Source organism: Sphaeramia orbicularis, chromosome 19 (assembly GCF_902148855.1).
Source record: "Sphaeramia orbicularis chromosome 19, fSphaOr1.1, whole genome shotgun sequence".
Lineage (NCBI taxonomy): Eukaryota > Metazoa > Chordata > Actinopteri > Kurtiformes > Apogonidae > Sphaeramia > Sphaeramia orbicularis.
In genome coordinates this window covers 34,486,494-34,503,104 of record NC_043975.1, presented here as the reverse complement: position 1 = coordinate 34,503,104, position 16,611 = coordinate 34,486,494, and the positions used below count along the sequence as shown (strand labels likewise).

General features: G+C 40.1%; 1 protein-coding gene across 8 annotated transcripts in view; it reads right to left on the bottom strand.

The window, feature by feature from the left end:
• LOC115410175 (myosin phosphatase Rho interacting protein) overlaps positions 1 to 15,202 on the bottom strand; it is a 46,729-nt gene extending 31,527 nt beyond the window's left edge. For 7 of the 8 annotated variants that reach the window (XM_030121659.1, XM_030121660.1, XM_030121664.1 and 4 more), the window contains exons 1-3: positions 14,382 to 15,201; positions 11,949 to 12,024; positions 9,992 to 10,057 (exon numbers count right to left, since the gene is read on the bottom strand). In XM_030121659.1, coding sequence (XP_029977519.1) covers positions 9,992 to 10,057; positions 11,949 to 12,004 — 122 coding nt within the window. In that variant the 5' untranslated portion in view covers positions 12,005 to 12,024; positions 14,382 to 15,201. Of the gene's footprint in view, positions 1 to 9,991; positions 10,058 to 11,948; positions 12,025 to 14,381 lie in introns of all 8 variants that reach the window. The other variant, XR_003934067.1, reaches the window with a different exon arrangement.
• Positions 15,203 to 16,611: the final 1,409 nt, after the last annotated feature.

Genomic DNA, 16,611 nt, shown 5'->3' with positions numbered 1-16,611 from the left:
CGTTTAGCATCTTCCATCTTTATGGGTTGGTTCGGCTGTCTGTCACTAACAGATCAACTGCCCATTTGTGCATGCATGACAGTAACTCTACTTGGACAAACTGCCCCAGATGCATTGGCAGAGACATTCAGAGTCATTCTGCGCTGCAGATGAATTAATTGCATTAAAATTTTTAATCAAATTAATCATGATGATGGATTTATCCGCATTAACGCATTAATTTTGACAGGCTTAGTTATATACTGTATTATAATAATACCTTGGACATTTGGTTTATACCATGTCTATGCAAATGAATGCTTTATCAAAACAGAAGGCCATTCAACAGAGCAAATTCCTCCCCCAAATCCTTATAGCTGTGTACTTCAGTCAATTAAAACAATCTCCTAATGTTAGAAAAGGTTGAAAAAATAATTCATGTTACTCTGCTTTTTGAGAAATCTGCTTCAAATATAGTGGGTTCCTCCTTGGTTGTAGCCTGGTATCACCAGAATAATCCTCAGACGAGTGAAAAGATTACTGTCATGACTGGTTTGACTGTCTACCACAGCCAGCTAACCCACACTGATTAACCATGAATTAACTTAATTAAGATCCACAGCAAATCAGAGTATGTGTGGTCTGAAGCAAGCATTTGGAAATAAGTGTGAGGGTCTACTCAGAAGATAAGAACCCAGAACCACAGGGAAAAGACATTTATACTGTAACAGGGTTACACAGAGTGTGGTTCATGCTGATGTTCATGGGGTTTTAAATGGTAGAAATGGTAGGCTTTCCTACATTGACAAGAGCCAGTGTTTAAAAACTTCAAGAATCACAGGTGAAAGCTCATTGTCAATGTGTCAAGGTATATCAGTCCAACACAACAGGAAAACATAGGTTGGCTCAGCCTATGACTGTTCTATGCTGAATGAAAATCAGTCATCGGCCAGACCAAATGTTTCATGTGTCTAGTTCCCAGGCTACCTCAACCCATGCCCTCCTCTTCCAATGAGTTGCATGAAAATTGGGGCTGTAGTTTTTACGTAACCCTGCTGACAGACAGACATCACATAACCTTCTTGACGTAGGTAATAAACAAATAAAACAGACGTGGGAGAAAACATAACATCTTTGGAGGAGGTAACTAAAGAAAAGACAGACTGTGAGAAATCTCTCAGTTTGTCTGCTGATAAAGTAGATGGGTAAGTTGCAGAAACAGGTGCTACAATCAAGTTGTGTCCTGTCATGTTTGCTTGTCAGACTGTCTATGCAGCGTATAAGTGTATGAGGTTTGCAGACACCTAACTATTTTCTGCCCTGCTCCCTTGAAGACTAGGACAAAGCTTTAATTCACAATGCCAGTATTAACCTGATGTATGTTAATGTTGTCTCCTTGGTGTGGCACTCACTCCCTCACTACTAGACCAGTAAATCCTACAGCTGCAGGATCAGGGAGAAAGTATTTGCAATAAAAAATAAAAAAAAGACATTAGTTCCACAATCACAAGGTGGCTCATAACAGCAGTGTCTGAATTACTGCAGTGTCCCACAAGGTGCTCTGACACAGCACTTTGAAAAGTAGGCCAAGGTGAATATGCACTCATTATATGCTGTGGCTATGGCAAAATCAGAGTCCTGGAGAAAACTATTTCCATCTAAAATATGTACAATCTTTGCACAAGATGTCCATAAATACCACTCTCTCCAGCAGCCTAATTACTAACAATTGAGTTTCAGCATCTCAGTCTACACTATGTGTAGAAATTACATAAGACCTGCAGTCAGGCTTCAAATAACTCTTTGATAGTGACTGCAAATCTGCCAAAGCTGTGCTAAGTCAACGCAAATTAGCCCATCGGGCATGAGGGAAGAAAAAATGGGGAAAGGATAGAGAAATGTTCCTTTGGGATCTTATCATAATACTAAGTTTTAGGGCTAGCTGTTTTTCCACAGAGCTAAAGACCAGCTTCCCACAGGTCCAGGTCTGCTGGTTAGCAGCTAACCTGCTTCTCAAGAGAGCAATTCTGAAGATTTAAAAGCAAAAGGCAGACAACAGTCAATTTTACACAAATGTGTGGCTTTTTAGGAAGACTTCTTGTCATTTCACAAAATAATTCATCTTGGAGATTTCATGAATTGCCAGCAAAACACAATGAAGCCCATCTATGATAAATTACCATGAATTAGACCTTAGTAAACAATAGCTAACTGAAGTCACTATATCCTCCACAAATACACATACATAACTTGGTCAAGATAATATTTTTTGCCCTTGTTGAAAAACCTGCGTATCAACTCATTTTCAGCTTTTTAGCTTGCTGTAGTTAATACTCCTGTGAGACATTTGGAGGGAAGAGTATTTTGCATTCTCTTAAAAAGGTGAGAAAAGACAGAGAGATAAATTTCAAGCTGATTAAGTGTAGTGTTGGGAGGTGTGCCAGTGTGCAGCTGCTGAAAACAGGACTTTTAGGCCAGGCTCAGAAGAAGCTCAAGCAGATTATTGCAATAACTAATAATCAGATACAACTCAACACACAAAATCTGGAAGTTATGCGAATTTTACAAATAAAACCTTTCCAAAAATGAGGCCCAGAATTATCAGTAAAACTTACACTGGGTTTCTATTTTCACCTACATGTGTTTATGTTCAATGTTTCTCTTTGTGATAGTATTCATATGAAATGTCACCACAGCCATCTTCAAGGCTGCACTTTCTTACTAATAATATCCTGACTGCAGATCCATGACCCTAACAGGTGGTTGGACTGGCAAGTCACCAAGCTGAGGTAAAAGGTGAAAGGTCATCCAATACACCTGCACCTGTTGCACTTCTGAAAGACATACAACTACAGCTGTGCCTTCTCCAGACTATCACAGAGCAGCAGCCTATCAGGCTCAGAGTCTTGGCCCAGGTTATAACTGGACTTCATCCAGCTGGGATGTCTTACTGCAGTGATGTAACTAATTCAAGTCTTCAATCAGGCCAAAACTAGAAAAAGCACAGGGTTAGGATTTAAGACCTGGAATCTCGTATGGTAGTAATATGTGCTTAAATAAAGAATTGTAAATCCAAGTCCAAATTAGAACTGCAGCGATTAATCCATTAGTGGTCAATTACAGGTGATCACAAAAAGCAACTATTTCAATAATCGTTTAATTGGGTTGAATAATGTTTTTATGCGGAAAAAAAAACAATGTTCTCTGGCTCTTTTTCTCCTCTTTGAGAGCAAACAGAATATTTTATGGGGTGTGAAACAAACAAGACTGAAGATACTTTTCACCATTTTCAGACATTTCATTGCCCAAACAACAGATTGATTAATCAAGAAAAAATTACGTGGATAAAATGTCATGAAAATTATTAATTCATAAGACAAGCACATTGTCTATAGTCTAACAAAGTAGTAAAATAGATGCATTTTTACTTCTTAACAAAGCATGTCTGTCAAATGTCCTTTCACTGCCTACATCAGACGTGCAGACAACTACCCACCTACCCCACTGTTTTATTGGTGGTTGTCTCAGAGCTGCCTAACCCTTCACCCTGATGCTTTAAATGAAACCTTTTGTCAGTGTCCTGGTCTAGGGTTTAGAGCAAACTGAGCAAGCAGTCCGTCAGGCAGTGTTTGGCTTTATAGACAAGGGAGAGTTTGGGGGGGAGAAGAAGTTACACAATACTGCTGGCTGCTCTCACCAACACAAATGATTTATTGGCCAGAAAGAAGTGGAATGAAAGACAGAGATACGACCGATTGGCAGAATAGCCGAAAGTGAGGAGGTAAAATGATGTGAATGCGAATCAGACTGAGTAATGGGGAAAAGAAAAAGTGAGGACCATGCAAAGTGAGTGGACTTTGGTTTAGCCAAAGCCTCCTGGAGCCAGCCTTTCTCTGGATAATGAATGGTTGGAAATCGTTAAAAAGAACAAGAAAATGAGAGAAGACACAAAAAGGAGGATGGTGGTAAAAAGACACCATGAAAAAGGGAGCCTTTTAAGGACTTCTGGCGCAGAAGTGGACAGCTATCAAGCACTGGCTCAACCCACATGGCAATCATATTCACTAGGAGAAATTCAAGTTCACCATCAAGTGGAATCCCACATCAACAGAAAAGTGATACCTTATGAGAAACGATTATCCCTTTACTCTGAGCAATATAGTACTGTTTTACTCAAGGTGCTGATAGACCTAGTGCCCAGTGTTAAATGATCCTGTCCTCAGTCTCATGCAGCAGTGAACACTAATATCATAATAAACCAGGGTTCAACCCAGGGACTGTCGCACTTAGAGCCTTCCTTACTGAAAGCTCAAAATGTGCAACAATTGGGACAAGTTAAACAGTTTATTGTTTCAGTAACTTAAACAGCTTTTTACTCAAAGAGGGCAGCATAGTCTGTTTAGTGTGTGTTTGTGTGTATTGGGAAAAACAATGTTGTTTCACTGAATGTAATTTGAATATAATAAGTGCAAATTGAAAAGGATTATTTTTAGACTCATTAAGCTTTTTTGGCTGTGGAGTCCACACATAATAAAGTGGGAATGGGGAACTGCAGGATGGGTCAGTGGGTAAGAAACAATGACGATACATGTCTGCCTTTCACATCTGATCTCTGAGTTAAAACAAAAACAAAATACCAATTATATTTTGTTTCAAATCAATTTAGTGTCAAATCAGACACATATGGCCAAATGCCAATGGGTTTCATGTACGCGTATGAAAGTAATTAGTAGTTATTGAGAAGTTACATGAAAGTAGCAAGAACAAAGCTGTGTAGAACAGCAGCTGTCACACTCAGTGCAGATCTAATTTTAGTGGCAGAGTTGAACTTTTAGACTGCAGATTTGAAAAACACACAAAAAACACAGTTTTTCTTGTTGCACAACTTTTAGAAAAGACTGGTACAGAATAAAATGCATACACAGGTGATATTCTCTGTCTGGTTCCATTTTAATTCTGATAACCTAGATGAGCCAGTGTGTATGTATGACAGCCATCAATTCTCATGCTATGGTATATCTTTTATATACTGCTGCAATCTCACATCCGACTGAAAAAATAGCTATTCAAAAGGAGTGGAAGAGATAAGATTTTATCTTCACAATATCCGGGATGATGTGTTGACTACAGCCAAGACAGAAACTAGAGACCACTGAAAAATCAGGCCAAAAGGCTGCCAGAGAGTCAGATTCATCTACCCCAAAAAGTCTCTTCTTTGGCACATCTTCTGTGAAATGATTCATTGCATTCAGCTTAATCATACTCTTCTGGTAATGGTAAACTCATGTCTAGTCAGAAAGCACAGTGCTCAGCTGGAGAGTGGACATGCATGTGGGGTTATTCAGAAAAGAGCTGAGCTCTTGGTTAGCCATCAGTGAGAGTGGGTGGATAAAAAAACCTCTGCCTAAGCAGGATGTGTGATCACTCCACAGTCTGCCAAACTGTGTCTTGCCTGATTTATATGAAAGCAATAATCAACTGTTTGTTGTGTGCTGTGTCACTTGCAGCATTACATAGTGTTTGGTCAGTGTAGACCAGGCCTAGCCAAGTTTACATTCCAGCGTATCAGTTCCTATTTGAACCCAGAGGAAGGAAGGGCAGGGGTTAAAGAAGACTCACACACCATATCTCTGCAAAACCAAGACATGCTCCATCTAAGACCAACATTTTGCAAACACAAATTCTCCTAAACCCTAAACCACCTTTGTATCCACTGGATTGTGGTAAAGTTTTGTGTACTTCAGTCTTTACTTCCCTTCTCTACTCTGTTTCCCATGATTAGCTGTGTGTGGAAGACTGCAGCTTTCCTATAAGTATACCTAATTTGAAGGGGTGGGGTGCTCAGCCTCCATTTACTCTGTGCACAGCATGCCTCAAGGCAACAACACAGTTAAGAGGCCCTGCCCACTCATCCATCCCATACAAACTCCTCATTCTCAACCCACCACAAGACAAAAGCCCCTGAAAATTGGTTAAAAATAGACCACAATTTCATGTTTCACAAGGTACAAAAGAAGCGCAGTGAGGATTTTTGCATGTTTCAGCATGTTGTAAGGTCTTAAAAGTCTGAGGGCAAACAAGCTGAGGTTGTATATTCTCATGACAGATATTCGGGTGAGAAGCAGCAGAATAGTTTGCCTGAAGTTAGAGGAATGCACAAATGTGTGGGAAACGGAAGAAGTTTCCCAAAACTCACTCAGCTTTTGGAAAGAGCTATAGGGCAGGGGTCCACTACTTGCATTCCAATAAACACAGGAGTTAAAGTGAAATGAGAATGATTTCAACAGTTGAAATGTCATGAGAACATTGTGCTCTCTTTGGAACAACATAAATATGGCAGTGATTTAGGCAGCCAAAAGCAGTCAACACAAGACAAATGCAGTTTGAGTATCTGTGAATTGGACTTTTGTGTGTAAATGAACAAATTGCATCATTTTATTAGTAGCTATATTGTGCTTGAATCTCTTGCAAAATGCATTATCTCATCAGCATAAAAATACAAGCTAAGTTTCCTCTTGCACGGAAAACAGCTGAAGCGAGTATATATTATCCTCCAACAAAAATAAGCAAGAGCCTTCAGAGGATGGCATGTCCCCCAGCTCTAACAAAATCAGAAAGTGGTTCTTAACACTGATGTTAGCTTTATTTGAGTTTGCCTAGTGACAGCAGGAGTTGAATAGTGCCTCAATTATTTTGTGAGTAATTTACAGAAAAAATATCAACTGGTTCTTTAGTCCTGCTCTGGGAACAAAAGGATGGCAAATGGCATGACTGACAAAAAACAAATGGATGACAGACAAAGAGACCACTTCAATGCGTTACTGATAAATAACAGAATGTTTGACAGAAAGTATAGAATGGTTTTCTTGTTATACTCAGGTAAGAAATGCTGACAAATGGACAGACAGATATCCTCATCACTCTATCCTTTATAAAATGAGTCAGTATAAAAGTAGCTGCAAGTTCAGTGACCAGAACAGAGATTGTCAAGAAAAAAACATCAGCCACATCATATGATGAGGGTGCGTGTGTCTACTTGCATTAGTAGAAAAGGTTACAATTAGGTCAGAGTCGGTCAGTGGAAGGTAGGTGTTGAGTGAGATATTTAGGACAGCATAGCAAAGCAGTTATTAGAGCATGGGTGCTGATCATTTTAACTAGCACTGATGTCACCAGCGTGGCTTTGTGGAGCTGGAGAGTTCTTCACTCCCACAAGCATAACCCCACAACTAGGTGATAATGGATTTCTGTATGTATGTGTGTGTGTGTGCTTCTTACAACAGCTCAAATAACTAGCTTAATCATACTGTTTTGTTAGTGCAACCATGCTAAGTCACCAAAAGACTGATAACAAAAGACTGATAAACCTTAAGTCAGTGTAGAATTGCTTTTCACTCTTTTTTTTTTTTTTTTAAACCTTACGACACCTGTTCCTGACATGGCCTCTGAAGTCAAGCGGACTCAGTCCCAGGTGCATTCACTCACACACTCACACACACGCACACACACAATCACTCTCCCTGCTCACACAAAAACATGTGCAGCTCAGCACAAACTATAATTCTGTCCTACACAATTGTTTTGATGCTGTGTCTGATGTTTTTCTCTTCAGCTACTGTAGAACGGCTAGTGCACAGTATGACTGAGCTAAAGACAACCTCAGCCCACACATAAGTGCTTTGCTTCCAGTTTGTTCTGTTCTGTATCTCTACAGTTGGGACAGAGACAGGACGAGTTTTCTACAAAACAGAGAGTAACTCTGTCCCATGTTTCACATGCCATGGTCAACTGTTGTTGGACAAAGGGACAAAACATGTTGCCTCGGCAACGCTCCCCTGAAATAACTGTGCTCTGTGACTCTGGGAAAATCTAACTTGTATATTCACAAAATGAACTGATGGAAGACTGGTAGTAAATACATGATGTCTTTGCATTTTAAAGAATATTAAGTATACAAAGGTAGAATTTCATTGAAACTAGCTATGTTTCAACCCAAAACAAGTCCTTTGTTTGGAGACATATGCAGAAATATCTACTAAAGCCTTGGCCTTGCATGGCAGCACATGTTCAATGCAGACCAGCATTTTCAGCTATTCGCCCACGCAATCCTTCAAATCAGTGACAGGACATGTTTCTCTTTATCTTGCGCTCACTGCAGCTACATCTTCAAAGCTGCCATGTCCTTTGCATAAAATGATGGCGGTGATGTTTCGTGTTGGGTGTTCACTGTAGGTGGGCAACCCCAAATCGATGGCTCAGAATTGTGATTTCTCCCAGGCTTTTGCTAACCCATTTCCTTTCCCCCAAAGCTGTGCCACATCCTGCAGGTTAGAACCGCAACCCATCTGGGTGTTGGTTAGAGCCAAGACACAAGAGCCATAAAACTAGTCAGAGAGGAAAACAGAGGGGCACCTCCTCATCTACAGCCCCAACCCAGTGTTCTCAGATGGGAGCTCTGATGTGGTCCGGAGCAACATTATACTGGCAAATACTGACAGTCTTCAAATCTGACCTGATGTCATCACAATACAAATTTCATACTGATCTGAAAAGCAGTCTCTCTTTTGTATGTAAAGCTGATTACATTTGACATATTTGCACCTGAACATTTCAAACTGTACACACACTACCTCTGCTTGAAGCATACAACTATTCAATAGAAGGCATAATATCTACGGCACACAAATGTAAAAAATATGGTTTAGGTATACTTTTAACCTAGCTGCTCATTAATTACCTGCTGAAATGATGTCAAAGCTGACATTCATAAAATAAAATACTACTCACATCCCTTCTAACCCTTCCTGAGGATATTCATTGATGATGTTCTACACAAATGTTAAATATATACACAATTAGCTACAATTACAAAGCTTACTGTTCACCACAAAACAATTATTCAAAGGTACTTGTGACAAGAAGCGTTCTAAATTTAGTGTCACTTGATATCTCTAGCAACAAACCGTTATTACTCTCCTTTTGATCATCTATTCAGGAGCAAGATGAAAAGATGAAGAGTGACATGCTGAACGATCAATGAAGGGCAGAAGTACATTCAAGGCCCTTCCTTTGTCTCACCTTATAAAAACATTATGTACCTTTCTAGTGTCATTCTAATTTATCACTGCATACAAATACCATTCTTCAATACAGATTTATTGCTATTTTTGGTACATAAAATAAATTCATGTTGTGGTGATGACAAAACGTCCCTACAATTAGATTTAGTTAGTAATCCAACATGAGTTTAGCCTCCAGCCGGTTTCACAGAAAAGAAGAAAAATCCACAAAGCATCTTAGCTTCTGCTATATACAGTGTATATAAACCTTCCCTCCTGAGAATCTCCCATACAGTATGGATGGACTAAATCAATAAGAGGAGCACAGTTTCAACTGCTGCTTTCAAAACATAACCCACATATAAAAAGAGGCTATCGAGTATCACTGGTTTGGTCAATCAATATGAAGTAAACCCACATGCTGCAGTGCAATCACAAGAGACGTCATACAATAACCAAACAAGTGATCGATCCACTTCATTTGTAACACCTAATTTTTAATGCACTGATATTAGTGCCATTTAAACACACATAACTCATCTGGGCATTGGGTGGTTTTTCCAGTTTTCTCTCAGAACAGGAAGTTACACTGGGGCTTTTGCTCAATGTGTGTGTTAGCCACTTAAACAAACACACAGCTTGGCACATGACTTTCAGTATCAACGCACTGTGGTGTCATGTCATTTCGATTTACACTGCTGACCTTGTTGGCTTAGTATTTAACACCTTCAGAAATTACAGTACGAGAGAAGGTCCTGTTGTTAATACCCGTCATAGTCTGTGGGTCAGATGAAAAGCTGCATGTAATCATGCAGTAACCAACCACTCTGTCATATACTCATAATTATAGTTACTGTAACTGATCAATCAATGTCAGCTTTTGGAATAAATACTATGTTTAACTTTGGGCAGAGAAAATCTGGCAGTCAGTGGGTAAACAAGGTTTCACTCACATTTCGTCCAGAGCATAGCGGAGCAAGCCGTGCTCGTACAGGATGAAAAAACCTCCTTTGCCATTTCTGCACAGATCAAAAGAAGAAATGTTACTTACTTGGTCATATGATTGATATTTGGCATCAAGAACTGCATCATCATTTTATAAGGGGTGAAGCACATGAGGGAGTTGTATCTAGCAGAAATACATTAACTCTTACTATTTTACTAACACTCAATTTAGCCACTGCGTTAAACAAGTACTGATATATGACAAACAGTAGAAAAATATGACAGTTTCTAAAGCCAGTTTTGTTTTGTTTTTTAGTTTAACTCCACCTGTAAACAAGCCAAAGAATTACTCCAATTCCAATCCCACTAAAACACTCATGTGCACACAAACAGTTGATTACACAAGGGAAAGCAGGCCTTTGGGAAACAGTTGCCATGCAGTGGCAAGCAACTTCCTGGCACATTTTCAACTCATACTGTATCAAAAGGCTTTAAAGCAGGACTGACTACATTTCATATTCAGACTTCCCTTCAGCAATCAATCATCAGGTTTTTGATTGCTTTTCCTAATCAGGAAGAGACACATCACAGATCGGAAACCTGTTTAATATTCCAACTAAATACAGTGACTACAACACAAGAGGGAAACATTATTAATGGACTCAGAAGAAGCTATAGTTGTCATGTTGAAAGTACAAGGTCAGATGTAACACAACAACCTGTCATTTTATCTCTACCTCCCCCAAGGAGGTTATGCTTTCATTACAACATTCTCAAAGTGCCCTTGTAGTTTGGTCGTTTAATTGATTTTTGTGAAAATGACAGAGTGACAGTCTCTGCTGATCTCTCATTGGCTGGATCAGCTCTCAGTTGCCTCACTCCTTCCTAAATACATCGTTTTATCTAAGTGTTAAATTTCCTGGGCTCTAGCTCCGACAGGGACCACTCCATAAAATATTGAGTGGTGCTTTGTAACCTAAAAGGCAGAGGAAGGTCTCAAAGGGGGTGGTGGATAAGCTCACAGACCATGTTAAAAGGTCATTATATCGTCAGATGCCATAAAAACATGATGTGGCTTCAAAGGGGGAACTAAGAAGCAAATAACAGCATCTAAATACTGTTATGATTCCAGTTGTGTTGATGTACGGAAAGAAGACTACCAAAAACGCACAAACCTGTCAAACAAAGTGGTCCTAAAACATGACTCATCCAGCACGTCAGCTTTTTTCTCTATTATTTGTTTGTTGGCAAGTGAAAACCTCACTGATCTGCATGCCTCAGCACAAGGTAGAGACCACCCATTACACAACCACAGTGAAAAGGTGTTTGTAAAAATTTACAAGACACATAAGTGATAAAGTCAAACTGACAGCAGACTATTGACAGTAGTGGAGTTGAAGGATCCAGAGTTGCTTTTCCCAAATCCAATGGAAACCATCAGTGCGGTTGTGGAACTGGGACTTTTCCTACACCTCCCCCAACGTTCTCATACTCCTCTTTGGGATGCACGCCACAATACAATCAGGAAAACTGATAAGGCAACTGGAGCAACAGAGCAAGTGTCCCATAATGCGATGCTTAGGGAGCAGAATTCATTAATAAAGTCAATGTTAGGTGTATTATTACCTCAGTAAAGAGGGCTTCTTCTGGCTGATGCCAAGCCTGCTACTGAATGCTGATAAATCCACGAAAAGTAGCTACAGGGCCTCAACTAGCAGCCCTCCTGCCTGTTTATTGATATCGAATGGTAACAAAAATGAAGTGAAAAATAAAGTAGGCCAGTTTGTCTACTTTTATCTGCCATTTCCTTACTTGGAATTATACTAAATACTGCATCTCAAGATTAGTCTAGCTAAACCATTTAGTGTACTTAATAGCTGGAGCCAAAATGCTCCAAATGCATTAAAAACAAACCAAAAGAGTACAGAAAAGGTCAAAAATAAGTTAGACACATAATCCACTTACCCGAGATCGTGCAAGGGATTGTCAAAATTTGTTCCCTCTGGTGCCAATAGCAGCATCCCCCATATATAGGCTTTGCCTGGTGAGGAGACAACACAATTACAATGTTGAAATTGAACAGTAACAGATACATTAACATATTGATTTACAGTCCAACCATGCACGTATTAAATAACTTCACATACAGTAATGACTGTAAGCTAGTCCCTAATATCCTATACAAATAAAAGTGGACCAACATAAACTGCTCACACACACATACACAACTCCAGGAAGGTGTCTATTAGTCAAATTCACTGGCTGCCATGACTTGACTGCAGGCTACAATCTCCAGCTGGCCTATTCAGAACACCATGCTGCCATGGAAAAAAAGGAAAAGGCTACCACACATGATTTTCCTTCTGATCCTTGAAGTGGGTGGGACTGCTGTGGTGGAGGGGCAGCAAGAGGCAGAAGCCAGCAAGAAAACAGTGGATGAGAAGTAGAAAAAAGAAGTAGCAACAGGGCCTTGGAGCTTCTGTGCTACAGATTGCAAGTCAACTTGTACTGAGAAGTGAAGTTGGCCTGGCAGTGTTTCTTAAATACTTCTGGTACGTACTGAAAAGTCGCCACCCTCACGGTCAGCAACCTTTGTCAAGCTAAAAACAAAGGTCCTGCATACTTGTTGTTTAATACAGAGCACATATTGTACTATATAATACTAGACTCAACTCTACCTACACTGTAAACAGCTTAAAACAATAAGTGCCTTATGTAATTTGCTTGCAGCTCCAAGTCTATGAAAATAGTAGCTCACAAATCAAGTGGTGAAAAGCTCTGGCATTTTAAAGCTGCCCGGCTCCTTCGTGTCCTTCTATCAGTGGTTTTGATTACAGTCTAACTTGACCTCTATGCAAAGTTATGTATAATCCACCATAAAATCCTCTTTTACTTTTGATTGCAGAAGGTGCAGGACATTTCTCAGTTGGGAGACTTTTTGAGACAAATGACATAACAGGAATTTTTCGATGACTAATTCTCCTTTCAACCATGAAATTGAACAGTTACACGTTTGAGGAGACAAAGCAATAACTACTGAAGATACAGAAGGCACTGTAAAGACTGCAGGAAAAGAGAAATTATGGTTCAGGAAGACTGATACTAGGACACCATCTCCATCCATGCCTGTGGAAAATCAGTTTCAAGTCAAACATTAAGACCGAACACAGCTGAGGAAAACTCCACATCTCTCCTCACATGACCTGACATTAGTGTGAATGGCAAGGCCTCCTGAGAGAAAAAGAGATGAGACAAATCTAGGTCATTTTTTACCCTCCAATGGTTCAGTGGTTTAAACACGAGTCACTTGAGTATTCCCGTGCCTTTATTTCACAATCAGACCTACCTCCTGTTCCTCCTCATCAAACACAACAGCATTTTACTTGATAACTCAAACTTTAAGAGGTAAGTTTGTGAGGGTGAGGCAAAGGTCTCTGGCCGGAAATATGCATGGAATGGAGATTTATAGACCTTCAGGACTTCTCATTTTAGGAGGACACTTAACATTGATGACCTGTTTTGGATCTACTATGTATGACTGCAAATGATAAACTTTCACTGACTGCACTTATTAAAGAATACACTTGAGGGGCAAAAGAGCTGAATAGAAAAGCCCTCAAGTGCATTTCCAGCCTGTCACAGGTCATAATAGAGAACATGGAGGAACAAAAATGAAAATTTAAACAATGGTCTTGGATCCAGTTAAGATAGTGCAACACTGGAGATGCCAGGTCACTAACCTTTGTACCTTTGTAACCTGGATAGGTGACTCAGAAGTTGTAGTACTGAACACCAACAAGTCACTATATCTACCTACCATGTGAGTTCATTGTGGACCTGATACAGTCATTCACAACCTGCCAGTATCAAACAATACAGTCAGCCGGGGAGTATTCAAGGTAGTATTTCCATTTGCTGTAAATATTGTAACTGAAACACTGCGCAGACAGTCTCCTGACCACAGTTCATTGGAAATATTGGAAAACAACAGCCCGGCCAAGAAAAAAAAACTGACTAAAATTGAAATGCCAGAAGTGATATGAGGCTGTAGCCCCCTGTTTGGGACCTTTCAGCTTTTATCTATGCATTTATTACCAAAATAGCACAGATCCATAGATTCAACACGAACAGCTGATAAAGACTACTGTGTTGGGTGCTTGGAGGCTGGGCGTGGGCCTATGTATCTGCATGGAATAAGGTCAAGCCCTTGGGCTGGAAACTGTGTCCAATTAACCCAACCTTTTCATCATGGTCCACTGAGCAAACCTCCTCTGAAAGGGCCATATCTAACTTTTCATACACAACATTACATTTTAAGTTACTACCCACACAACATCACACGTTACAAAATATTACATAATGAGAAGTGGCATATAAAAAAACCCTGATTTTATTTACCTGATTTAAGTCCTCATCGTTCAGCAAATGTGATTCTCTGGCTTAAAGCAGTTCTGACATTTACTCTTTGTTGAAAATGTTGGCTTGGAAATTTTCCGGACAAAGGATTGGTCTTGGAAGACATGGTTGATGGGGAAAAAAGCGTCACTGCAGAAAATATACGATTCAATAGAAAAAATTTTCGCAAAACCAAACTGGTAGGAGCCAACTGGGCGAAAGATAACAGCACTACTTCTGATAGCGAAGGAAAAGCGCAGAGAGCTGTGTGTGTCTGCGTTCACCTGTCCCGCTGTTACCTGAGGCGGTGAGGAGCCCCTCGTTAAAGTTTATATCTATGATACTCATGGTGCGCGAGGGGTTGCCTCCCGCAGCTAACGTTGTTTGCTAACTTTGGCTATTGTAAACAGGCTAACACAAAAGTTCAATAAGTCGTCGAGAGCGGAGACGGTGGTTTTCTTTTCTTATATGCCTTCTCCAGAGGGGTGTCGACGTTTCACAGGTGACATTCCAGGCCTGGAGCTCACTGCAAGGTCCCGTCATCCTCCATCGGGCGGAACGGCCGATACCGAGGGAGGGAGTCCACTTTGGCCCCTCACTCGTGTCTTCTATCTAACAAGTGATACCGATTCATTGCCGTTAATCAGTTTACGCTTCTAACCGTCGCTGTTCAAGGCAAGCACCGCTATCCAACTTTCGAAAACGGCCATCGACTCGGCTGTCATTCCATCGGAGCCATATCGCTGAGTCCCGCTGAGTCGTAGCAGCCTTCCAGTTGGCACTGATACGCAGTCTGCGGCTGATGTTTTCGTGAAATCCTGGCTGGGGCCGGACATCCAGGCGGTGGAGGGATGGGGAGGCGGTCGGGGAGAGTGGAAGGGTAACGGACGGCACGGGTAGACCAATCACAATTGATGCCCCGCCCATAGACGAGGTCGTGTCTCTGTTTGTCCAATAGGAAGCTTCATAACTTACAGCACTGTGGCTCATGCTAGGTGGGCTTTAAAGAGCCCATGATAACACAAAGTTGGTGTAAAACTGGGATATTAGTGATCATATCAGTTCTTTTAGACAAATAGGCAAAATGTCAAATAACAGTTCACGATGAAAACCATTGAACCATTCATTTTTGGAATTTTCTCATCAAATGGACTTTTTTTTTATCCAAAGTGTCTTGTATGTTATAGGTATAGTTGTCAAGATTTGTTGCTGATTCTTGATACTCGTTTGTTCATTTCACCTTAGAAGAAAAAGAAAAATGTTGTTATTTATATAAGACTGCCTGAGGGATATTTTCTGAATATCTAGAAATATGATTATCTGCTGAATCTTAACTGATGTAATGTGTCATAGGGTATTTCAAATGTAATAAATACTGCTTTCAAATTTGGGATGATTGTTTTGGAACTTGTCAGATGTTTGCTGTTTTTGCTTTATATTAAATGCTTTGTTTCTGTCCTCAGATATCTTGAGGGAGTACTGGAAATAGCAGTTTTAACCTACTTTAACGTGTTACGCCTACAATAAATCATAGCATATGTATCTTTAACATCCACATCATCAGCCTGCATGTGTTGTTATTGGAGCTGTTACTGTCTACTATGGAGTAGGAAGGAGCCTATATGATGAAGACTATTAGTGCAAAATGATTTAGAAAGGTGCAAATGAAGAAAAAACATAGCTCAAATATAATACCCAAAGGTTTAAGAAAAGGCAGGTGTTACTTTTAAATAAGGAATGTGATCCTGGTGAAGTGTTATGATTTCAGGCTACAGAGCACCATCTGTTGGTCTTAAATTTCCAGTGTCTGAGTCCAAGACTAGGTCATGTTATGAGATGGAAACAAACCATCTTGTGCAAATATGTCGCAGCCAAAGCAGATGAATGGTAGAAAGCAGGTGGAGTTGAGTTTGTGAATTCTGCAGTTCTTCAACCATGTAAAAGGCAGACTAGTGTGGAAACACTGACGGACACTTCCCGTAGGCAGTTTATTTTAAGCCGAGCCTATAAGTGTCTCCTGATTTTGACAGGAGGAGAGGAAAGGCAGAGGAGAACTTTAAGCACTTTATAGTTAAGATGACATTCCTGACAGTCTAATCATTGCAGACTGTGACTATGATATGCAAAAGAAATGCATACTGTACACAGAATGAACCATGAACATGTCTCCTCAGAATACAGAAAAGAAGATCAAGAGTGTCTGATGTTGTTCAAGTTCTTAGAAATCCACATT